Below are 25,434 nucleotides of genomic sequence, written 5' to 3' on the forward strand. Positions count from 1 at the left end.
CGGAATTTAAAACAAAAATCCAGAAAATCACATTGTATGATTTTTAAGTAATTAATTCGCATTTTATTGCATGACATAAGTATTTGATTTAAGAGCAGTTGGAGGCCACGGAAGGAGTGTTGTATGGCATTGAAGCTCGTTTGGAGGTTAGTTAGCACAGTGTCCAAGGAAGGGCCAGAAGTATACAGAATGGGGTCGTCTGCGTAGAGGTGGATCAGGGAATCTCCCGCAGCAAGAGCGACATCATTGATATATACAGAGAAAAGTGTCGGCCCGAGAATGTAACCCTGTGGTACCCCCATAGAGACTGCCAGAGGTCCGGACAACATGCCCTCCGATTTGACACACTGAACTCTGTCTGCAAAGTAGTTGGTGAACCAGGCGAGGCAGTCATTAGAAAAACCAAGGCTATTGAGTCTGCCGATAAGAATACGGTGATTGATAGAGTCGAAAGCCTTGGCCAGGTCGATGAAGACGGCTGCACACAGTACTGTCTTTTATCGATGGCGGTTATGATATCGTTTAGTACCTTGAGCGTGGCTGAGGTACACCCGTGACCGGCTCGGAAGCCGGATTGCACAGCGGAGAAGGTACGGTGGGATTCGAAATGGTCAGTGATCTGTTTATTAACTTGGCTTTCGAAGACTTTAGATAGGCAGGGCAGGGTGGATATAGGTCTGTAACAGTTTGGGTCTAGGGTGCAGCTTTCAAATCTTTAGGGATCGCGGACGATACGAAAGAGAGGTTGAACAGGCTGGTAATAGGGGTTGCAACAATGGCGGCGGATAGTTTTAGAAAGAGAGGGTCCAGATTGTCTAGCCCAGCTGATTTGTACGGGTCCAGGTTTTGCATCTCTTTCAGAACATCTGCTGTCTGGATTTGGGTGAAGGAGAAGCTGGGGAGGCTTGGGCGAGTAGCTGCGGGGGAGGCGGAGCTGTTGGGCGGGGTGGAGTAGCCAGGAGGAAGGCATGGCCAGCCGTTGAGAAATGCTTATTGAAATTTTCGATTATCATGGATTTATCAGTGGTGGTCGTGTTACCTAGCCTCAGTGCAGTGGGCAGCTGGGAGGAGGTGCTCTTGTTCTCCATGGACTTTACAGTGTCCCAAAACTTTTTGGGGTTAGAGCTACAGGATGCGCATTTCTGCTTGAAAAAGCTAGCCTTTGCTTTCCTGACTGACTGYGTGTATTGGTTCCTGACTTCCCTGAACAGTTGCATATCGTGGGGACTATTCGATGCTAGTGCAGTCCGCCACAGGATGTTTTTGTGCTGGTCAAGGGCAGTCAGGTCTGGAGTGAACCAAGGGCTATATCTGTTCTTGGTTCTGCATTTTTTGAACGGAGCATGCTTGTCTAATATGGTGAGGAAGTAACATTTAAAGAATGACCAGGCATCCTCGACTGACGGGATGAGGTCGATATCCTTCCAGGATACCCGGGCCAGGTCGATTAGAAAGGCCTGCTCGCAGAAGTGTTTTAGGGAGCGTTTGACAGTGATGAGGGGTGGTCGTTTGACCGCGGACCCATAGCGGATACAGGCAATGAGGCAGTGATCGCTGAGATCCTGATTGAAAACAGCGGAGGTGTATTTGGAGGGCAAGTTGGTCAGGATAATGTCTATGAGGGTGCCCATGTTTACGGATTTAGGGTTGTACCTGGTGGGTTCCTTGATAATTTGTGTTAGATTGAGGGCATCTAGCTTAGATTGTAGGACTGCCGGGGTGTTAAGCATATCCCAGTTTAGGTCACCTAACAGAACRAACTCTGAAGCTAGATGGGGGGCGATCAATTCACAAATGTTGTCCAGAGCACAGCTGGGAGCGGAGGGGGGTCGATAGCAGGCGGCAACAGTGAAAGACTTATTTCTGGAGAGGTTAATTTTTTTAGTTTGAAGTTCAAACTGTTTGGGTATAGACCTGGAAAGTATGACAGAAATGCCTAAACACTTGTATAATCTATTTGCATACACTTCAAACAGACATCCATACTCCACCAGACACACCACTATGGGTTTCTTCACGGTAACCCAAACCGAAAACAGATTGAATGCCTGACTCAGTTATGTATAGAGCCATGTCATCGTGGACTGCTCTGCCACCAGAGGTTGCTCAGGCAAAAAGAAAGAAAAAAAAACATCTTGTATCACATCCTCTCCTCTCTCTATAGATCTAATTTAACTGTATATATGAATAGTGTGTAAATAGTATTTTTTTTGTCCCTTGGTGTCCTTCCAATATATAGTACTTTGTAATGAATTTGTGCGTTTTATGTGGACCACGGGAAGAGTAGCTGCTGCATGTGCAGTAGCTAATAGGGATCCTAATAAACTAAACTCCAAAGGTTTTACACTGTGTTCCACAATACATTAGCCTACTGGGCTTTGCTCTTATCACATGTACCACATTTGGACCACAGTTTTTTTTGCATCTCACTGGTTCCTCTTGAACCCCAGGTGTTGCTGACCAACTGCAGACAAACTACGCGGCTGACCTTCGAAGCATTCTGAAGACACTGTTTGAAGTCATGGCTACCTCTGAGCAGGGGGACAATGACAAGCAGAAAGGTGGGAATCTTTATATTGACTTGCAGTAATGCCAAGGATCTTAGTGTACTTCTCCCAGTATGTTATTCTGTAATGTACTGTATACTGACAGAATGACCATGGTTATGACACAGCTGTGCTCTGTGTGGTTCAGCAGGTCCAGGGCTGCGCAGCGCCATGCTGGAGGACTGTGCTCTCTGTCAGGAGACCATCTCTTCCTCTGAGCTGGCAGCCAAGGCCCGGGAGGAACAGTTCGAAGGTCAGCACCTCCCCTTTCTCCTCAAAAATCACATACACACATATGCATGCATGCACAGTGACGCATGAATAAACAAGCACCACTATTAATGTGCCTATGCTTTTCCCCTGTAGATCCCCCAGACTGGGTTCCTGATGAGGAATGTGACTCCTGCATCACCTGTAAGGCCCCCTTCACCGTCATCCGCAGAAAGCACCACTGTAGGAGCTGTGGCAAGGTAACACAAAACACCTGCACAGATCTCTTTAAGTATTGTACTACGTAAAATAAATGGTAAACAATCAAATATACCTTGTTTGTTTTACGTCTCATTTCAGATCTTCTGCTCTCGCTGCTCCTCCCACTCAGCCCCGTTACCGCGGTACGGCCAGGTGAAGTCCGTTAGGGTGTGTACACACTGCTACATGTTCCACGTCACACCATTCTACAGCGACAAGACTGGCATCTGACCCCTGCTGTACCAACAGACTCCCCCGCCTCCCTGCCCCCTGCCTCTACAGAAGCATATCCAGGGGATATGAGGCTATATTCAAAGTAAATCCCCAACTGCACAGAGCGACCTTAACGATCAACTTCATCACACTGTACGGCAAGGCAAGGCTTTGAAATAGGAGGACATGGATGAGAGCGCAGAGAGATGAAATAAGGTCTTATGTGAAGGCACATAAACTATGATTATACCCTTTCTGTTATTTTTGAGATGCTACTGCTGCCTGAAAGGGACCTACGGCGCCTGATACTATGCTGTCCTCCTTCTCTGACTCACTGATGCCTGTCTGTGGAGGCAGAGGAAGAAGAAAGAAAACAACCGACTGGAAATAGGGTTTTGTACTGGCATGTTGCAAGGCTACTCTGGACAGGTCCAGTGCTTTAGGAACAGCTTCTGGGGCTGTTTGAAGCTGAAAAGAGAGAGAAAGCCTTTGGAACATTTTTGTTTTATTGCTTGTGTATAAAAAAGGCCTTCTGACATCCTGTCCTATGCTTTAGTGGGCTTCCCACACTTGTGCCAGAGCTCTCTCAGGGCTCCGATGTTAATTTAAAGAATGTAAGTCATAATAAACATGTAAATTAAGGATAATTATGTTGATAGTGATGATAATCTCCGCACCACTGATCTCGTTTGTTTGGCCAAAATGGCTCTAAAGGTTTTAATTTTAGTTTGTCATGTAATTCCTGATGCTGTAATGATGAGGAGGGGAACGCAATCCTCACCAGGCTACCTATCAGCGAAGCAAAAAAAGAAGAGATTTACTCCTAGAATGGTTTAGGTATAGATTCCTCCCATGGAAATGTGTGGAGTTTTCAGCAATGCTTTAAACGGCAATGAATGTGTTATATCGTTTAAAGACATGGGATTTTGATTTTAGCTACAGTGTCTCAAAGAACACTTAAGTTGTCTGGCCTTTTAATAACAATGTGGGCAGTGGCCATTGCTCTTTCAGTCATAACATGTCATGTTTTTAATGATTTATCTTGTTCCCTACTCACCCCAACCTTAACCTGTGTAACTCCTCGACCTCTGAGATTGATGTGGTCACATCAGTCACTCTCTCAGGCATTGGATGCCCTCTAGTGGAGAGAGACTGTAACCTCCTACCACACATCATCAGCACCAAGATTATCTGTGATTGTTAGAATCATGGAGTGCGTATCACATACTAGTTAGAGGTTCATGAGGCTTGTCTCCCATCAGTTGGTTAAGGCAGCAATGTTGTTTTTTTCCCTTCTATGTATATTGTTGCAAAGCACATTTATCTTAAGTAATATTTTAACTCCCAGTGGTGGCATTGATCAAATCAAATCAAAGTTTATTTGTCACGTGCGCCGAATAAAACAGGTGTAGACCTTACAGTGAAATGCTTACTTACAAGCTCTAACCAATAGTGCAAAAAAGGTGTTAGGTGAACAATGGTCAAGTAGCACTGATAGCACACTTATCTAGACAGGTGTCACTAGAACAGAGACACAACTCTCCTACTACACCAAGAAGGTCATTGGTGTACATTCTCATTATCTTGGTTACATACCAGCTGCTGTTGCAGAAACATATGTGATCTGTAGTGAAATCAGTTAGAATATGTTACAAATATAGTCTCATACCATTAAGTTGTTAAAAATGTTTTGTTACATCCTAACCTGGTTATATACATCGTCTCCATACCTCTGTGCACAATGTAGTACTGTTCCCAGTTGATAACCACTTCCTCTACTGTTACATCATCATATTCCTGCTCCCTCCTCTAGTCATCTCTGATGCAGAGGGAACGCTTCGCCATCTGGGTTACAATGGAGAATGAGTTGGAGTTGATGTGGATAGAGGAATGGCCAATCTGACAACTGTCTCAAACAACCATGGCTTTTTACACTTCAAGGCCGCACCAGTTATATCAAATCTGCGCTGTCTTATAAGCTAATTCTCAGGCTTCATCTTGTCTAGACCACTCACTACTTCTACAAGTTTTATTTTTACTGAGGAAATTATAGAAACGTTTAAGAGATTGTCATTTTAATTTTATAAAGAACAGAAGGAAATTATGTAAATGTATAAATCTATTACTCATTTTTCTGTATAAAGGAATGATGCAGTAATTCAATGACTGGACATCCTATTACGTCAGAGCTTGTTCTTATTTTGTAAAGGCTAGCTACATTTCAATAGTAAGAGCTATGTGGAACATTGGGAAAATGAAATAATATGATTTAAATGTCATGAAAATTAAATGACTTCCTCTTTGAATAAGTGTTTATCGTTATTTCTGTCTTGTACTACTATACATGTCATGGTTATTCTCTCAGGCAGGTGTGACATTTGTCAACTCGTCATTGATACATCCGGTCTTGGCACTTGAGTGTAGACACCTTCAAGCACAACATGATCCAAAAGGATTTCATGTCATTGGAACATGCCTCTTGTGACGTTCTGAGGGCAGATACATCCCAGTCCCACTGGGTGGCAGCACCTATTCATTTGATCCCTCATTGGCTGATATCTGACTGATAGTATGCAGTTGTTTAGTATTTATTAGGATCCTTATTACTTCCTGGGGTCGAAACAAGGTTTCTTCAGTATGTTATCCATACATTAACACAACTCACCCCTAACAATTAAAATGTTTCCTTTTCATAATCCATTTTAATAAATTGATGTTATGGGCGTTGCTGAAAGTCTACTCTGTTCTGTTCTTCTGGCGTTAGGATAAAGTTGCCTCAATGCTGATCTGAGGTCAGTGTTGTATTTTTCCTCCTAATGGTCAAGGTCAGGAATTAGGGAGGGAAACCTTATCCTAGATCTGTTACAGGGGTGACGTTTACCCCAATCCCTGATTGTCAGCCACTGCAATTGTTTTAAATTACTGTGGATTATTTTGACAACTTTAAATTGAGGCATATACAATTACATATTTGACTCGTGTAGGGGCTATTGGATCGTGATAGTGAGAAGTAAAGAGTTAATTTTCATAGTTACCCAGTCCTTATATGTGATTGGTCCAAAATTGAGAGCTGGGATTAGACAACTCTCTGCACTGCTAAATCTCGTAGTCGATGAAGTAGAGTCTACTCTAAATACAGATTGGATACAGACTTAAAACGATCTAACATTTCCAGTTTGTCGAGAAGTTAATTCAGCATTTTAATGGATACCCATGTGTGATAAATGTACGCATTTGATTGTATGCTTTGTCTGATTTACAGTTTTTCCATATAGCCGATCTATGCTGAATGGATATACAGTCATGCAGCGATCATTAATTATAGTGGTGGTAAAAAAGCGTCGATGAAATCGGCCACTGTCAATAAATAAATGGAGACTGCGAGGACTTCTATGAGAATGGGTAACAAGTGTTCTATAAAGAGGCTGATACGAGGTTGACTTCATTCAGTGGAAACTTCAGGTATGTCATTCATAAAAAACATTGTTGTGCAAAATATACAGGGCATATGACCTTTTTCACACGATTAAATGGTTGGCAATAGTTCATAGAAATATTATTTATTTAATATACTATAAAAGACATGATTGGCTGTTATCTATTGGTTGCTTACCTATATAGTTATATGGATATAATTACTATTCAATTCATTTGCCATGATGTGTAATTTTTAGATATGGCAAAATGTTATATACAGTAATTAATGAATGCAAATGGTGACAATTATACAATATAATACAGTTGTGTTTCAGATAAGAAATATTCATTTTTACTTGTAGTATTTTTTTAAACATAAGGGGCATTCTGTGAGGGCAGCATAACTTTAATGAGTGTGCGCCATATTGACCACAGATACAGTGCCTTCAGAAAGTATTCATACCCCTTGACTTATTCCACATTTTGTTTCTCCAGCCTGAGTTCAAAATGGGTTAAATAGATTTTTCTCTCTCACCCATCTACACACAATACCCCATAATGGCAAAGTGCCCCCAAAAAAATGGGACATTTTAGCTAATTTATTGAAAATGAAATACAGAGCTATCTCATTTACATAAGTATTCACACCCTTAAGTCAATACATGTTAAAATCACCTTTGGCAGCAATTACAGCGGTTAGTTTTTCTGGGCAAATCTCTAAGAGCTTTGCACACCTGGATTGTACAACATGTGCACATTATTCTTTAAAAAATTATTCAAGCTCTGTCAAGTTCGTTGTTAATCATTGCTAGACAGCCATTTTCAAGTCTTGCCATAGATTTTCAACATTCAATGTCGTCTTGGTAAGCAACTCCAGTGTCTATTTGGCCTTGTATGTTAAGTTATTGCCCTGCTGAAAGGGGAATTTGTCTCCCAATGTCTGTTTGGAAAGCAGACTGAACCAGGTTTTCCTCTAGGGTTTTGCCTGTGCTTAGCACTATTCCGTTTCGTTTTATCCTTAAACAAAAGTCCCTAGTCCATGCCGATGACAAGCATACCAATAACATGATTCAGCCACCACCATGCTTGATAATATGAAGAGTGGTACTCAGTGATGTGTTGTGTTGGATTTGCCACAAACATAATGCTTTGTATTCAGGGCATAAAGTACATTTCTTTGACACATTTTTTGCAGTTTTACTTTAGTACCTTATTGCAAACAAGATGAATGTTTTGGAATATTTTTTATTCTGTACATGTAAAGCTTGCCGTCTGGAGAAGGAGAGGAGGACCAAGGTGCAGCGTGGTAAGTGGTCATATTTTTTAATAAAATACGAAAACACTTGACAAACAACAAAAACGAACAGTCCTGAAAGGTGAAACAAAACACTAACAGGAAACAACCACCCACAAACAAAAGTGGTAAAACAGGCTACCTAAATATGGCTCCCAATCAGAGACAACGATAGACAGCTGCCTCTGATTGGGAACCACACCAGGCCAAACACACAGAAACAGAAAACCTAGACCTACAACATAGAATACCCAGACATAGAATACCCACCCACATCACACCCTGACCAAACTAAAAATAGAAACATACAAAGCAATCTACGGTCAGGGCGTGACAGTACAGGTTTCCTTTTCAGTCTGTCATTTAGGTTAGTATTGTGGAGTAACTTCAATGTTGTTGATCCATCCTCAGATATCCCCTATTTATTTATTTTATTTATTTTATTTCACCTTTATTTAACCAGGTAAGCTAGTTGAGGACAAGTTCTCATTTACAACTGCGACCTGGCCAAGATAAAGCAAAGCAGTGTGACACAGACAACAACACAGAGTTACATATGGAGTAAACAATAAACAAGCCAATAACACAGTAGAAAAAAGAAAGTCTATATACAGTGTTATATATACAGTCTATCACATCTGTTAAAATTTGTAATTGTTTTAAAGTTACCATTGGCCTCATGGTGAAATCCCTGAGCCACGGCAGCAGCTACTCTTCCTGTGGTCCAGCAAAATTAGTTATACAATTTTTTAAATATTACAATACATTTCACAACAGATTTCGGGCCATTACGCTACTATCACATATCTACAACACAAAGTACATGTGTATGTGTGTGTCTCTTCACAGTCCCCGATGTTCCATTTTTATCCGTTTTTTTTATCTGATTTTACTGCTTGCATGAGTTACTTGATGTGGAATTAGAGTTCCATGTAGTCATGGCTCTATATAGTACTGTGCGCCTCCCATAGTCTGTTCTGGACTTGGGGACTGTGAAGAGACCTCTGGTGGCATGTCTTGTGACGTATACAAGGCGGTCTGAGCTGTGTGCTAGTAGTTTAAACAGACACCTTGGTGCTTTCAACGTGTCAACACCTCTCACAAATACAAATAGCGATAAAGTCCATCTCTCCTTTACTTTGAGCCTGGAGAGATTGACATGCATATTATTGATGTTAGGTGTCCGTGTACATTTAAGGGCCAGCCGTGCTGCTCTGTTCTGGGCCAATTGAAAAAGTAAGGGACCTAGACAGTTGCCCTGGGGCATGCCTGACTCTATCTGGATTATCTTGGAGAGGCTTCCATTAAAGAACACCCACCGTGTTCTGTTAGACAGGTAACTCTCGATCCACAATATAGCAGGGGATGTAAAGCAGGGTCTTGTGTGTAGGCTAGATACACAAAATCTCAATTTAATCCATTTTAAATTCAGGCTGTAACACAGCAAAATGTAGAAAAAGTCAAGGGGTGTGAATACTTTCTCAAGGCATTGTATATATTGAATATAGATAAATATACTAACACAAAGGGTACATATGTTATTGTGTCAATCAATCACATGATTTAAAAAATGTGCATAGCTGCACTATGCGTTTTCATTTATAAGAGAAGTCCCCATGCATTACAGTTCCATTATGGCAAAAAACATCAGCCATGACACATAACTGTGTCGGACTGGTTGGAGCATATATATTGTCCATATCATCTAACAAGGCAAACTGCTTTCCCTGGGGATGGATGTGAGTTCTGCTGTGTGCGCTAATACAATCTGGAAGGCCTGGGTGTTTTTATATTTTTTGACTGTATGTCTTTTAGATTTGGGGAACATGAAGTTGTCTTCAGTCAGAATGGGAGTCGTCAAGGTCATGTTGCTCATCTTTTTGGCCATTCTGTTGTCTGACTGTGCAAGGGGTGAGTAACATCTTTGGGATATTTATTTTATTTTTCTTAACTTTACTACCTTTCTTTCTGCCTTTCTTTTCTTTCTGCCTTTCTTTCTTTCTCTCTCTCTTTCTTTCTTTCTTTCTTTCTTTCTTTCTTGCCTACACAGTAGGGTCCAATCGTTTTAGTGAAATATTAGTAGATAAATTGGTTAGTCTAAGTTAGTTTGACTGCTGTGGCTTTTTGTTTAGACGGAGAAAAGCTCAGTTGGCTCTAACTTCTTTACACTAAGAAGTAAGAGAGGGAAAAAGTAGAACAAAAACTCTAAACAGAACCCAAAATCAACAGTGGGGAAGTAGCGAGAAAACCAACCCAACTCCCCCCTTCAGTGTGGGATCTCTTCAGTCATGGCCATACAGTATGTGTGTGTGACTGTGTGTGCATGCACCACAGCTAAACCAAACATACACATCCATCAGCTTCCCAGGGTGAAAGAACACAAATCAGTCCAGCTCTCCCAGGGTTGTCCCAGGGATCGGACTGTCTCAGCATCATGTCTGTGTTTGTGTGTCTGTGTGTCTGTGTAACGGTTTTCTTCCTGGGATGAAGGAGAGGACCAACACGCAGCGCGGCTAGTGTTCAACATTATTTAATAAAGAATATATGAGAACACTACAATCAACAAAACAAGAAAATTTGAAAACCGAAAGCAGTCCTATCTGGTGCAGAACACAAAGACAGAAGACAACCACCCACAATCCCCAACACAAAACAAGCCACCTATATATGATTCTCAATCAGGGACAACGATTGACAGCTGCCTCTGATTGAGAACCATATCAGGCTGAACACAGAAACAGACAAACTAGACACACAAACAGAATGCCCACCAGCTCACGTCCTGACCAACTCTAAACAAGCAACACACATAAGAACTATGGTCAGGACGTGACAGTACCCCCTCCTGAGGTGCGGACTCCGAACGCACCCCTAAATCTTAAGGGGAGGGTCTGGGTGGGCATCTGTCCGCGGTGGCGGCTCCGGCGCAGGACGAGGACACCACTCCACCATTGTCTTTGTCCCCCTCCTTAGCGTCCTTTGAGTGGCGACCCTCGCCCCCGACCCTGGTCTAGGAACCTTCACAAAGGTCCCCCCTAGATAGAGGAGACTGCTCAGGACAGAGAGGTAGCTCAGGACAGAGAGGTAGCTCAGGACAAGAGAGTGCTAGGACAGAGAGGTAGCTCAGGACTAATGGCAGCTCCGGGCTGAGGGGCAGCTCATGACTGGAGGGCAGCTCATGACTGGAGGGCAGCTCATGACTGGAGGGCAGCTCATGACTGGAGGGCAGCTCATGACTGGCAGGCGCTCATGACTGGCAGGCGTCTGGCGGCTCCTGACTGGCGGGCGGCTCTCGGCGGCTCCTGACTGGCGGGCGGCTCTGGCGGCTCCTGACTGACGGACGGCTCTAGCGGCTCCTGACAGACGGGGGCTCTGACGGCTCGGGACAGACGGGCGGCTCTGACGGCTCGGGACAGGCAGGCAGCTCAGACGGCGCTGGCAGGCGCAGGCAGCTCAGACGGGCGGCTGGCAGGCAGGCAGCTCAGACGGTGCTGGGCAGGCAGGCAGCTCAGACGGCGCTGGGCAGGCAGGCAGCTCAGACGGCGCTGGCAGGCAGGCAGCTCAGACGGCGCTGGGCAGGCAGGCAGCTCAGGCGCGCTGGGCAGGCGAGCAGTGCAGGCGGCGTTGGGCAGACGGCCGACTCTGACCTGCTGAGGCGCACAGTAGGCCTGGTGCGTGGTGCCGGAACTGGTGGGTACGGACTGGAGACACGCACCTCAGGCTAGTGCGGGGGCGGCAGCCAGGACCACTGATGGGCGGTGCGATGGTACTCGGCGGAGCGGACGGACCTGGAGCTGCGCAGGATTCGGCTGGTGTGTGTCGCGGGGTCTGGCTGGAGAACGCCCACAGAGGGAGAGTGCGTGGAGGAGGACAGGGTCTGGAAGACCCACAGGAGCTTGGTGCGTGTCCCGGACTGGAGGTACTGGGCTGGAGACACGCACCACAGGGAGAGTGCGTGGAGGAGACAGGGCTCTGGAGACGCACTGGAAGCCTGGTGCGTGTGTAGGCACTGGTGGTATGGGCTGGGGCGGGGGTGGCGCCGGATCCGGAGTCAGGCGTACTGGCTCCTTAGCACGCGAGCCTGCCCAACCTCTACCTGGTTGAATGCTCCCCGTAGCCCGACCAGTGCGGGGAGGTGGAATAACCCGCACTGGGCTGTGTTGGCGAACCGGGGACACATGCGTAAGGCTGGGCCTTGTATGCCGGCCCGAGGAGACGCACTGGAGACCAGCGCGTTGAGCCGGCTCATGGACCTGGCTCAATGCTCACTCTAGCCCGGCCGATATGTGGAGCTGGAATGTACCGCACGCGCGGCATAGCACACGTACAGGAGACACCGTGCGCTCTTCCGCACAACACAGTGTCTGCCCGTACTCCCCGCTCTCCACGGTAAGCAGGTCTCCTACCTGCTTCGCCACACTACCCTTTAGCCCCCCCCCAATAACTTTTGGGGTTTCTTCTGGCTTCCAGCCACGCTTCCGTGCTGCCTCCTCATACCACCGCTCCTGGCTTTAGCTGCCTCCATCTCTTCACGAGAGCGGCGATATTCTCCAATGTGAGCCCAGTGTCCTTTTCCCTCCAGAATTTCTCCTCTGTCCAGGAGTCCTGTGTATTGGGCCGCTGCTGCTGCCGTAGCCACGCTGCTTGGTCCGAGTTTGGTGGGTGGTTCTGTAACGGTTTTCTTCTGGGATGAAGGAGAGGACCAACACGCAGCGCGGCTAGTGTTCAACATATTTAATAAAGAATATATGAGAACACTACAATCAACAAAACAGAAAATGTGAAACCGAAGCACGTCCTATCTGGTGCAGCAAGACAGAAGACAACCACCCACAATCCCCAACACAAACAGCCACCTTATATTGATTCTCAACAGCGGACACGTACGATGACAGCTGCCTCTGATTGGAGACCATATCAGGCTGAACACAGAAACAGACAAACTAGACACACAACATAGAATGCCCACCCAGCTCACGTCCTGACCAACTCTAAAACAAGCAACACACATAAGAACTATGGTCAGGACGTGACAGTACCCCCTCCTGAGGTGCGGACTCCGAACACCCCTAAATCTTAAGGGGAGGGTCTGGGTGGGCATCTGTCCGCGTGGGCGGCTCCGGCGCAGGACGAGGACACCACTCCACCATTGTCTTTGTCCCCTCCTTAGCGTCCTTTGAGTGGCGACCCTGCCCCGCCTGGTGAGCCTCTGGTCTACAAACCGGTCCCCCCTAGAGATGAGGAGACTGCTCAGGCAGAGAGGTAGCTCAGGACAGAGAGGTAGCTCAGGACAGAGAGGTAGCCTCAGGACTTGGCGCTCGGCTGGGGGAGCTAATGGGCGCTCGGTGGGCTCATGACTGGAGGGCAAGCTCATGACTGGAGGGCAGCTCATGACTGGAGGCAGCTCATGAGCTGGCAGGGACGCCTGGACTGGCTATGGGCGGCTTCTGAGGCGGCGTCCTGCTGTGGGCGGCTGCTGGCGGCTTCGCTCGACTGACGGACGGCTCTACGGCTCCTGAACGAGCTTGAGCAGGCGCGCGCTCTAGACGGCTCGGGACAGACGGGCGGCTCTGACGGCTCGGGACAGACGGGCGGTCTCTGACGGCTCAGGGCAGAGCAGAGACGTAGCGTCCCTGGGCAGGCAGCGCAGCTCAGGACGGTGCATGGGCAGGCAGGCAGCTTGAGACGGTGCTGGGCAGGCAGGCAGCCAGACGGCGCTGGGGAGGCAGGCAGACTCAGACGGCGCTGGGCAGAGCCAGGCACGTCTCAGACGGCGGTCTGGGCAGGCAGGCCGCTCAGCGGCGCTAGGGCAGACGAGGCAGTGCAGGCGCAGTTGGGTCAGACGCCGACTCTGAACCTGCTGAAGGGTGCACAGCTAACGGCTGGTGGAGGAGTGCCGGGAACTGGTGTAACCCTTGGACTGGGAGACACGCACCCCCAAGGCTAGATGCGGAGGGACCAGGAACAAGGCACACTGGACTCTCGAGGCACACTATAGGCCTGGTGCGTGGTATCGGCACTGGAGGTACTGGGCTGGAGACACGCACCACAGGGAGAGTGCGTGGAGGAGGAACAGGGCTCTGGAGACCCACAGGAGGCTTGGTGCGTGGTCCCGGAACTGGAGGTACTGGGCTGGAGACACGCACCACAGGGAGAGTGCGTGGAGGAGGAACAGGGCTCTGGAGACGCACTGGAAGCCTGGTGCGTGGTGTAGGCACTGGTGGTACTGGGCTGGGGCGGGAAGGTGGCGCCGGAAATACCGGACCGTGCAGGCGTACTGGCTCCCTTGAGCACCGAGCCTGCCCAACCTTACCTGGTTGAATGCTCCCCGTAGCCCGACCAGTGCGGGGAGGTGGAATAACCCGCACTGGGCTGTGTTGGCGAACCGGGGACACCATGCGTAAGGCTGGTGCCATGTATGCCGGCCCGAGGAGACGCACTGGAGACCAGACGCGTTGAGCCGGCTTCATGGCACCTGGCTCAATGCTCACTCTAGCCCGGCCGATATGTGGAGCTGGAATGTACCGCACCGGGCTAAGCACACGTACAGGAGACACCGTGCGCTCTTCCGCACAACACAGTGTCTGCCCGTACTCCCGCTCTCCACGGTAAGCAGGTCTCCTACCTGCCTTCGCCACACTACCCTTTAGCCCCCCCCCAATAACTTTTTGGGGTTTCTTCTCAGGCTTCCAGCCACGCTTCCGTGCTGCCTCCTCATACCACCGCTCCTGGGCTTTAGCTGCCTCCATCTCTTCACGAGAGCGGCGATATTCTCCAATGTGAGCCCAGTGTCCTTTTCCCTCCAGAATTTCCTCCCATGTCCAGGAGTCCTGTGTATTGGGCCGCTGCTGCTGCCCGTAGCCACGCTGCTTGGTCCGAGTTTGGTGGGTGGTTCTGTAACGGTTTTCTTCCTGGGATGAAGGAGAGGACCAACACGCAGCGCGGCTAGTGTTCAACATTATTTAATAAAGAATATATGAGAACACTACAATCAACAAAACAAGAAAATKTGAAAACCGAAAGCAGTCCTATCTGGTGCAGAACACAAAGACAGAAGACAACCACCCACAATCCCCAACACAAAACAAGCCACCTATATATGATTCTCAATCAGSGACAACGATTGACAGCTGCCTCTGATTGAGAACCATATCAGGCTGAACACAGAAACAGACAAACTAGACACACAACATAGAATGCCCACCCAGCTCACGTCCTGACCAACTCTAAAACAAGCAACACACATAAGAACTATGGTCAGGACGTGACAGTCTGTTTGTGTCTGTGTGTCTGTTTGTGATTCCCGCAATCAGGGAGGAATAAGCCGGAAATCCGGAACCCTCCAACCAGGATTTCGGGAAAACCAGGAAAGTTATTGAAAGTTCACGGATTTTTTAAACCCTAACCATGACAGTGTAGTGTGCTATTGTTCAGACAACTGTCTGCATTGATTGAAATTGTTAGACAAATGCAGAATGCATTGTATAATTATGTGTATGGTTTCCACAGTTTGACCTGTCATCAACGGCTGACAATGTCCAGAACAGTTCAGTAGAGTTTGAAAGTCAAAGAAAATAAATCACCTTTTCAATTAGAGCGCTTTGAAGCGTTCACATAGACTTTTAGTGTGTTCTCCAGCCTCTTGAAGTGGTAAACCAGACATCCTGTTCTATGCCTCTCTCCTTATTCTCAAACTCAGTATGGCAGCAAATGGAAGTAGAACCTGCATGTGGCTATCAGGGCAATGCAATACAGGGCAGGTGCTGGCCACTTCTGGTTTTGACGGGGGCAGATTACATCTGGGATTACAGACAATGCCTTATTCACAGCAGGACAGACGAGCCTTCGCGATGCGGCTAAAGTGAAAGTGAACAAGACGTGGAGGCTAAATAAGATTAGACAGACAATTATGTCTGTTTACAGATTTACAGATGTCAGAGAAAGGATAAAATCAATGGGGGAAACAGACTGTTGAGAGAAAAACAAGACATCCTAATCACACAGAGGTTATACAGTATATCACCTAAAAAATAGTAATATGTAGTCTGCTTTTCATACTTTCTTTCTGAAAGTGATTGTAGAGGTATATACAAGTGTATTGTATCCAAGACAGATAATAATTAACATTTACAATTGTCAAACATCGTATTCTACGTTTTAAGTGGCCATGTTTTAATATACACTGAGTATTACATTTAGAACACTTGTTCTATCCATGACATAGACTGACAAGGTGATTCCAGGTGAAAGCTATGATCTTTTATTGATGTCACCTGTTAAATCCACTTCAATCAGTGTAGATGAAGGGGAGGAGAAGGTTAAAGAAGGATTTTTAAGCCTTGAGACAATTGAGACATGGATTGTGTATGTGAGCCATTCAGAGGGTGAATGGGCAAGACAAAAGATTGAAGTGTCTGTGAATGGGGTATGGTAGTAGGTCCCAGGCGCACCGGTTTGTTTCAAGAACTGAAACGTTGCTGGGTTTTTCATGCTCAACAGTTTGCCGTGTGTATCAAGAATGGTCCACCACCCAAAGGACATCCAGCCAACTTGACACAACTGTGGGAAGCATTAGAGTCAACATGTGCCAGCATCCCTGTAGAACCCTTTCGATACCTTGTAGAGTCCATGCTCGACGAATTGAGGCTGTCTGAGGGAAAAGGGGAGGGGAGCGCAACTAAATATTAGGAAGGTGTTCCTAATGTTTGGTATAATCCGTGTATATTTTAGTATATTTTTGTGTATAATTACATGAAATGATTTAGTCAATTTAATGAAATAATCTATTGGATTTATATAGGATTATTTTAATTGTCAAGCATACTGCACTGCAGGGGGAAATTAAGTCTCCAGAAGTTGATTGGAAAGTGGACTGGACAATCCCTTTGAGAGAATGATGCGACCACAAGCTCCCAGTTATGACACAATGTGATCCAAGTGTAACAACTTCACTGTTTGATATCCTATGAAATAAATGGTTTTGATTGGAGACATGGTTTTGTAGACAGAGAGTGTCCTGGCTGTAAAACGGTTTGAGCGGTTTGATCAGGTATTATATAAGCATTTAAACCTTTGCTAAATCCAACTTAAAGGACACAAAATGATAATGAGCTTGCTGCTGTCAGTCACCTCACCATACAATATCTGATCATTTATCCCACTACGCCCGGCAAACCTAAGACACCCCCCAACCCCTCCCCTTGTGTTCCCCCGAGCAGCTGTAGGAGGTGCTCAGTGATGCGTCCCAGCAGAGCTTCTAATGTGGTGACAGGACTGGGGACCCCTGTGGTATAGTAACTGTGGAATGCAGCAGCCGGGACATATGGACCTGCTGTGTGTTCTGCAGGCCTGCTCGGTGACAATGAGAGAATACAAGGTGTCCCTAGTACTTACCAACACACACACACACACACTCTGAAATGATTACCAGTCTCTTTTTGGAAACAGAATTGCAGTGACATCCACACAGAGTGTGTACTTTGTTTGTAGGAGAGGCCTGTGATTTTTGAGGCAGTATACTGTATCGACAGGTCACAGGCAGCATATTAGCTTGACATGAACATTTTTAACTTCAGACAAATGTTTACTCATCTACACCTCCTGAGCCATCTGGATAAATTTAGAGCATACAAACTGCTCTGCAACTGTTTTGGAATATATACATTTTATAGGCGAGTTACATCATGGTTTTATAACAAGAAGGTACTATGAGATAAATTGTATGCCATGGGCATTTAAAATCACAAGGGCATTTGGCTCCCAGACAGATTTCCGTAATGAGGCTAGTTTCCCAGTAAACAAATACTCCAAAGTCCTCTTATTTTTAAAATATGGCCCAAATAGTCAGAAGATAATGACACTGTGGTGTTCTGGCACATGAGCCTAGCTGGAGAAACAGAGGGAGAGTGGACAGAGGTGAGAGAATGAAAGAGAGAGAGGGGGAGGTCTAGGCAGTACTGTAAAATCTTTGCAAAATCTTTGCCATTCAGAGTAGTCCCCTCTGAAGACACTTGATTTAGAAATTACAACAAAATCAGTGTTATCATACTATCAGATTCGCCAATGAAGTACCAGCACTGAAAAAGAGTGGATTCATCATAAATCCACCAACACCCACAGACACACACAACTCAGTGCAGTCCGACCGATTGACATGCCACCTCTGAACTCTGCGGACTGCGACGCTTCCCCAAGCCAATTTATGACCAAACAACAACCACTGCTCTCTCGCCATCCCCCTTACACATGTCTCCCTTCTCTCCCTCCCAGTCCTTCTCTCTGCATTTCCTCCCGTTTATTACCAGTGTAAAGCCAGAGGAAGTGAATTAAGTTAATGTGCTGTCGTTAAAACAAGGCATGGAGCTGACCTTTACTCCCACCCACCCTCTCTCAGCTCACCAATAGCCCCTCTTTACTGAGCCCGGGTCCATTTGCAGAGAACAATGGGTGGATTATTATATGCACTAGTCCCCCCGTTTGGACATGGCAGCAGTAATTAATTTTAAACACTCTACATCCCTGTAGACTGTGGTGATTTGACGTCTATTAGTGTGTACGTATACTGCAAACCAGGGAATTGTTTTACTGAGGGGCTGCGATTTAGAGGTGCGTGAGGAAGAGTTATGAGAGGGAGCTACACTCAGGGTTTTGTGTAGAAGTGTGTGTGTATACGTATGTGTGTGTTTTATTAAGCATGGGGCAATGGCTCTGTGAGAAGTCATGATAATGAGATACCCAAGGAGCAGAAGCCAATTTAGAAACCCTAGAAGTATGAGTTACCAGATACAGCAACACTTATTCCCTCTCCAAAAGTTCCACCACTAGTAGGTACTAATACATCATACCACTGCTACTACTACGTCTACGTTTACTATGATAACAAATACAGCTGCATCTATCATTACTACCGTCACACACTGCAGCTCCTGGCAAATCTATGGAAGGGAGAGGAAGTCTAGGAAGGGACCTGGAAGAGGAAGGTGTTAGACTTCACCCCAAAGAGAGGAGAGGGCTGTACATGGTGATGAGGGAAGCTGTGATAAGTAGCCATAATGGAGGTCAATTGTTGTTTACTTTAGTGGGCCATAATCTGTGTGAGCAACACTGCCAGCTTTGACTGAGCCTAATGGGCACTCTAATTAGCATTCTGATGGAATCTCAACTATTTACACATTGTCTGCTCCCATTCACTGTTGTCATGCTCAGCTGTATGGAAAGGGGGAGAATGAAGTGTGAATAGGATTGTTTATAATCTGCCAGTCATGAGGATTTGTCTATGTAGACCTACAGCGATCATGAGTTTGTTTTGCCGCTTGGCTCCGGGTGGCAGTGTCTTTAAGCCACACACTCTGTCCCCTCTGAGTAAATGGGGTGATAGACAGACACATGGATTCATGGTGCCCTACTTAACCCACAAGGATCTCATAGAATCCTTTACAATGGGCCAGAGAGCTGGTCTGGTTGACGTGTCATCATTCAAATGGTAATCACCTGCATGTGTTTTTGATTTGATTGTTTGAGATGAACAATAAATATTCAAACTATTGAGGGATATATCTCAAAGCTGCAGTATGTAACTTTTTGGGCAACCTGACCAAATTCACATAGATATGTGAGTTATAGATCTGTCATTCTCATTGAATGCAAGTCTATGAAGTGGTCGATTTGTTCTATGTGCACTATTTCTATGCCTCCCGTTTTAAAGTTTTGGTTTTTGGTATTGGAAAATATATTTCTTTTTTTTGTTACATAAACTGAAATTAGACAAACTATTAGAATTTTATCATCCAAGAAATGGCAGAGCGATTTCTGCATATTGCACCTTTAAATCCTGCACCCACCTGTCTCCAAGCTGTTATGTAATGTCATAGTGTCACTATAACAAACAATAAGAGGTCCAAGCTCCAGCTGCATATTTCCCTGTAGCTCTGGAGCACAGGGCTGCTGTGTTACACTATTATTTCACCTTTATTTCACCTTTATTTAAGATGGGCCGTAGTCGTTGGGACGGAGCGTGGAGGTGGGTGTTAGGGGCCGCACTGTTGGACCCTTACAAGTGACCTTACAATAACATTTCAGCTACGCAGTGGGAAGTGTTTATCTTGCGCAACCTCTCCTTTCTCAGCCTCTTTGCCGCCCTCCCCTCCTCCCCTGCTCTCTCCTCTCCTCTCTATTTTCTATTTTCTTTCGAGGAGTGGAGAGCCCCCCAGATCCGCTGATTCGAGGATATATATAAGGTGGCTTGTTTTTCTGGTACTGCTTGCGGCACATTCGTGTGAGTGGTGTTTCTGTACTTTTGTCGTTCTTGCAAACCAGCTAGGACTGCTTATTCGGTTTGTCACATTTTCATCTGTTTTGATTGCAGTGTACGTGCTTCTTCATGTCTTTATATCAGTCATGCATTGAAACACTAGACGACGTGCGTACGGTTGGTATCCTCTCCATTACATCCCAGGAAGTAAATACCGATCACAGAAACCCACCCACCAAACTCTGAACTCAGTCAGCCGTGGCTACAGGGGCCCAGCCTGCAGCGCCAAATACACAGGCACATCCTCCATGTATTGGCACAATCCCCATGGGGACACGGCCGAAATTCTGGAAATGTCGCGGGACAAAAAGGAGACACCTGGGCTTCACAATTGGAAGATTCCGCCGCTCTCCGTTAGAGAATGGAGGGCAGCTCAAAGCCCAGGATAAGCCCACCCCAGCGGATACGGGGATCTGCGTTATCGGGTAGCAGACGGAAGCGGGCTCGAACCTCATGAGAAGAAACCCCAAAAGTTTATTGGCGGTGGAGCCTGGTGCGGCGCGGGGGCGGGATACCTATGGGGGGTGGCAAAGGAGCACATCGGATCTGGGCGAAGGCAGGTATGAGAGACCTGGCTCTTCAACTCGTGGGTGTGGAGTGCAAGATGGCCCAGGAGTCACGGGGCCAGACCACATGTGTTGTAGCGGACAAGAGCGCGACCCCACCACCGGTGTCTCGTACCGTAGTTGACTCCCTAGCCCCACTACAATGCTTGTACATTCCGACTCCAGCATCATCGGCCAGGAGCATAGTGAGTGAGCATTGAGCCAAAGGTGCCATTGAAGCCTGCCCTTCAGACGCGATCGTGGGTCTCCAGTGCGTCCCTCGGAAGCCGGCATCACATGCACCACAACTACGCCATCAGGTGGATCTCGCCTCAGTGCTCCCCGGCTTCGCCAACACAGACACCCGTGGGGTATACGTCCTATTGCCCACTCCTCCCGCACTGGTCGTTGGCTACGGGGGCATTCAACCAGTAAGGATTGGCCAGGCTGTCCGGTGCTCGAAGAGGACGCCAACGCCTGCTACGATCCGTGGGCTTATTTCGGCGCCACCTTCCCGCCCAAGGTACCGTACCACCGTAGCCTACCACCACGCACCAGGCTGTTCCAGTGCCGTCTCCAGAGCAGCCTGTTCCCTCGCTACCACGCACTCTCCCATGTGAGCTGCAGTGTTTCTCCCAGCCCGTAAGTAACCCTTCAGTTCCGGGGACCACGCGTCCACCAAGCCCTCCTGTGGGTCTCCGAGCCATGTTCTCTCTCCAGCGCACCATTCTCCCTGTGTGCGTCAGTCTCCAGCCCATTACCTCCAGTGAACCGAGAACCACGCACAGGCCTAGTTTGTGCCTCGAGAGAGTCAGTGCGCCTCTGTCTCCTGATCCCCGCACTTAGCCTTGAGGTGCGTGTCCCCAGTCCAGAGTACCCACCATCTTCCGGGCCACCACACGCACCAGGCCTAACCTGTTGCACCTCGCAGCTCAGATAGTCGGCCGTCTTGCCCAACGCCGCTGCATGCCATCGCTGCCCAGCCAGTCCTAGCTGCCCTGCCTGCCCAGCGCCGATGGCTGAGCTGCCCTCCTGCCCCGCGCGTCTGACTGCCTGCCCTGCCCAGCGCCGTCCCTGAGTTGCCTGCACTATGCCCAGCACCGTCTAAGCTGCCTGCCTGCCCAGCACCGTCTAGAGCTTCGCCTGCCTGACCCAGCCGCCGTCTCGAGCCTATGCCTGCCTGTCCGAGCCGTCAGAAGCCGCCCGTCTGCTCCCGAGCCGTCAAGCCGCCCGTCTTGTTCCCGGACGCGTCGGAGCCGACCCGTCTGTCAGAGCCGCCAGAGCCGTCCAGTCAGTCAGCGAGCCGCACAGACCGCCGCCAGTCAGAGGCCCGCCAGAGCCGACCCCGCCAGTCAGGCGACGCCGCCAGAGACCGCCTGCCTAAGTCATGAAAGCTGCACCTCCCCAGTCTGAGCTGCCCTCCAGTCAATGAAGCTGCCTCCAGTCCATGAGCGTCCTCCAGTCATGGCTGCCCTCCAGGACTCATAGCTGGCCCCTCAAGCACCGGAGCTTCGCCATTAGTTCCTGAGCTACCTCTCATTCTGTTCCTGAGGCTACCTCTACTGTCCTGACGCTACCTCTCTCTTGTCCCTGAGGAAGTCTCCCTCCATTATCTTGAAGAGGGACCTTTGTGAAGGTCCTAACCAGGGTTCGGGCCGGGCGGGGTCTGCCTCACATCCCACTCAAAAGGACCCGACTATAAGGAGGCGAGAGACCAAAGACAATTCGTGAGAGTGGTCCTCGTCCCTGCGCCTCGGAGCACCGCCCACCCGCGGACAGATGACCCACCCAGACCCTCCCTAAATTTAGGCGTGCTGTCAGGGAGTCCGCACCTTCGGAGGGAGGCTTCCAATCAAGGTACTGTCACTCCCCTGACCATAGTTCTCATAATGTGTGTGCTTGTTTATAGAGTTGGGTACAGGACGTAGAGCGAAGTGGGCATTCTATTGTTGTTGATCTAGTTTGTCTGTTTACTGGTGGTTCAGGACCTGAATATCGGTTCTCAATTCAGGGCCAGCTGTCCATCGTTGTCGCCTAAGCAATTATGTGAGAAACTCATATATGAGTGGCTTGTTTGTGATTGGATGGTGGGTGGTTGTCTCTCTGTCCTTTGGTATGCCTCTTGCACAGATAGCGGGACTCGACCTTTTCGTGTTTTCACATTTTCTCTGTTTGTTTGATTTAGTGTTCTCAAATACTTAACATCGCCAATCTACTATAAACGGTAGCGCATATCACTCAACCATGAATAACGAAGAAAACCCCTACTACCGCAACATCCTGAACCACCAACGACCACACGACTTCTATAACACAACACTGTCAATATCCACACACCGCCCACACGAGCGAACCAACAACTTAATATCACCCAGGACCACAGATTATCTTTATTATAAATATATATTGAACAACTACCCGCTGCGTTGTTGGTCCTCTCCTTCATCCCAGAAGAAACCGTTAAGAACCACCACCAAACTCGGGACCAAGCAGCGTGGCTAACGGGCACAAGCAGCGGCCCATACACAGTACTTTCGCTGGACATGGGAGGACAATTCTGGAGGCGGAAAGGAACCCACTGGGCTCACATTGAGAGAACTATCGCCGCTCTCGTAGAAGGATGGAAGCGCGCAGCTAAAGCCCAGGAGCAAGTGAGATATAAGGCAGCACGGACAGCGTGGCTGGACAGGCCTGAGAAGAACACCCCAAAAAGTTATGTTATTTCTTGGATACAACACACAACTTACTACCAAACGGTGAGGGCGGGCTAAAGGTAAGATGTGGCGAAGCAGTAGGAGACCTGGCTCTACCGCTGGAGAGCGGAAAGTACGAGAGAGGCCCACTTGTCATGTTAGTGCGTTTGAAAAAGATCGGCAACTGGTCTCCTTCACGTTGTTGCTTCTAGTCCCGGTCCCGAAAGGCACATATGACGGTACCAATTCCAGCTCCACATCAGGCCATGGCTAGAGTAGGGTGTTAATACTTATGAAGATAGAACCATGGAGCACTTGAGGGATTCCCAAGCAGGGCGAAAAGGGGGTCAAAGATGCTGCACATAGTCGTGTAGCATTTAGCATTACATCGCGTTCAGCAGTCTTCAGGGCATTGGGTGATGACGCTGATTCTAAAAGGCCAGCGGTTCGCTGAGGCTCCTATCCAGAGCTTGGCCCTGCTCCTCCTCGGGCTCGGGATCATGCCGTCCCAGGCTATACACGTCAGCAAGCCGAAACACAGCAGTCTGCACACTTAGACGCATGGCTCGCTTTGGCAATTTTTATACATTTCCTACTATCACTGCTCTGCTATAGAATCTGTGCAGGGTTGCTTCCCGGCCCTGATATCACATCAGCCATCCACGACCAACGCATTACACACCTAGCAGCGTTGCCGCGAGGGGCTACGTTGTGTCCTCTATTCACACCCTACCCCACGCTAGATCCAACCATATACAGGCCGGGATCAGCGGACTGCTTACCGGGCTAGCACTATCTTATAGCATAGACAGGTATAGGTATTTGGGCGCACTAGCCACGAGCAGTTGTTTTTCGGAGCGATCTGCTGGGCTCAAAGGGAGCCAGTCCCCCATGTACCACGCGCTCCTCCCCAGGATTATTCTCCTGAGCAGAGTCCATTACCTTCCCGCCGCCACGTCCCGAGGAAGTAACCACCAATTTGATTAGTTGTCCACCCACCACGCATTCCTCTCACGACTATCTTGGCTGTAGGCTGTTTTTCCGAACGCTGATCATGAATTGCTCCTATCGATGGATGGATGCCACTACAAGGAACTTTGAACGCCTTGCTACTTCATCCCCTCCTTACCACCCACTCATCAGCCTCCACCGTCTGGTAGCTGAGAAGTGTGGGGCGATGTCATGTGCCATCACCTCGTCCGTGGAGTGAACACCAGGAATACAGGAGGGAGTTAGATACCCATCGCACCCTCGCGAGCTTCCGCCGCCCATGTAGAAATTCCCGGACCCACGCCCAAAACCAGCAGGTCCTCCTGTGGTGGTCAGCGCGACAGGAGCGGCGCTGTTCCTCCTGCACCAGCCACTCTTGCACTCCTGTTGTGTTCGCTTCGTCTCCCAACGCCCATTAACTGTCCTGGAGTTCTCGCCTGAAGGGGTAGAACACTTCACCCAGAGAGCTCCAGTATCGCGACCGAGATAGTGTTGTCCTCTTCATGAGACCAGCGGACTCCTTAGGCTAAGCCTGTGGACCCCTGTGCCAGTTCTTTGGTTCTATCTAGACTGCCCTCCCTCGCTTCCTCCAGACCTATAGTAGGTAGCGATCATCTCAGTCCCGGTATATCATCGTCTTATCCTCTTTCTGTGTCTCACCTCGGCCTTCCTCCGTTTTGGTTGATAAAGTGCGTTGAATGTGGATGACCGAGAACGTTATACCAGCGACTGAGACGCATCGCAATCCTGTGGCAATCTACTCTTTTGCTGGGATGATCGCGTAATATTGGGTAGCGTGATCTCGGGCTCTTCAGGGTTATCACAAGGCTCCCACCTGCGCTAACTCTCGACGTGGCACAACTTTTTAGGTCCTTTGGAGTGAGCAGAAGTCACTTTCCACATCGCAACACGAGGCTATCGGCACTGAACCCAACAGATCCAGGAGGACGACGCG

General features: G+C 47.9%; 2 protein-coding genes across 7 annotated transcripts in view; both read left to right on the forward strand.

Annotated features, from left to right (window-relative positions):
* LOC111963327 (lateral signaling target protein 2 homolog) overlaps positions 1–5,539 on the forward strand; it is a 68,377-nt gene extending 62,838 nt beyond the window's left edge. For 3 of the 4 annotated variants that reach the window (XM_023986680.2, XM_023986682.2, XM_023986683.2), the window contains 4 exons: positions 2,451–2,561; positions 2,695–2,799; positions 2,913–3,016; positions 3,117–5,539. In XM_023986680.2, the coding sequence (XP_023842448.1) occupies positions 2,451–2,561; positions 2,695–2,799; positions 2,913–3,016; positions 3,117–3,248 (452 nt within the window). In that variant the 3' untranslated portion in view covers positions 3,249–5,539. The remainder of the gene's footprint in view (positions 1–2,450; positions 2,562–2,694; positions 2,800–2,912; positions 3,017–3,116) is intronic. The other variant, XM_023986681.2, reaches the window with a different exon arrangement.
* Positions 5,540–6,558: 1,019 nt separating this feature from the next.
* The window catches only part of LOC111963328 (fibroblast growth factor receptor-like 1), a 74,438-nt gene continuing 55,562 nt past the window's right edge, over positions 6,559–25,434 (forward strand). Inside the window, exons 1-3 of one of the 3 annotated variants that reach the window (XM_023986686.2) lie at positions 6,559–6,692; positions 7,926–7,953; positions 9,757–9,852. In XM_023986686.2, the coding sequence (XP_023842454.1) occupies positions 9,768–9,852 (85 nt within the window). In that variant the 5' untranslated portion in view covers positions 6,559–6,692; positions 7,926–7,953; positions 9,757–9,767. Of the gene's footprint in view, positions 6,693–7,767; positions 7,954–9,756; positions 9,853–25,434 lie in introns of those variants that run through there. The other 2 variants (XM_023986687.2, XM_070443375.1) reach the window with 2 other exon arrangements.

The sequence above is a fragment of the Salvelinus sp. IW2-2015 genome, linkage group LG4q.2 (genome assembly GCF_002910315.2).
Source record: "Salvelinus sp. IW2-2015 linkage group LG4q.2, ASM291031v2, whole genome shotgun sequence".
Classification (NCBI taxonomy): Eukaryota; Metazoa; Chordata; class Actinopteri; order Salmoniformes; family Salmonidae; genus Salvelinus; species Salvelinus sp. IW2-2015.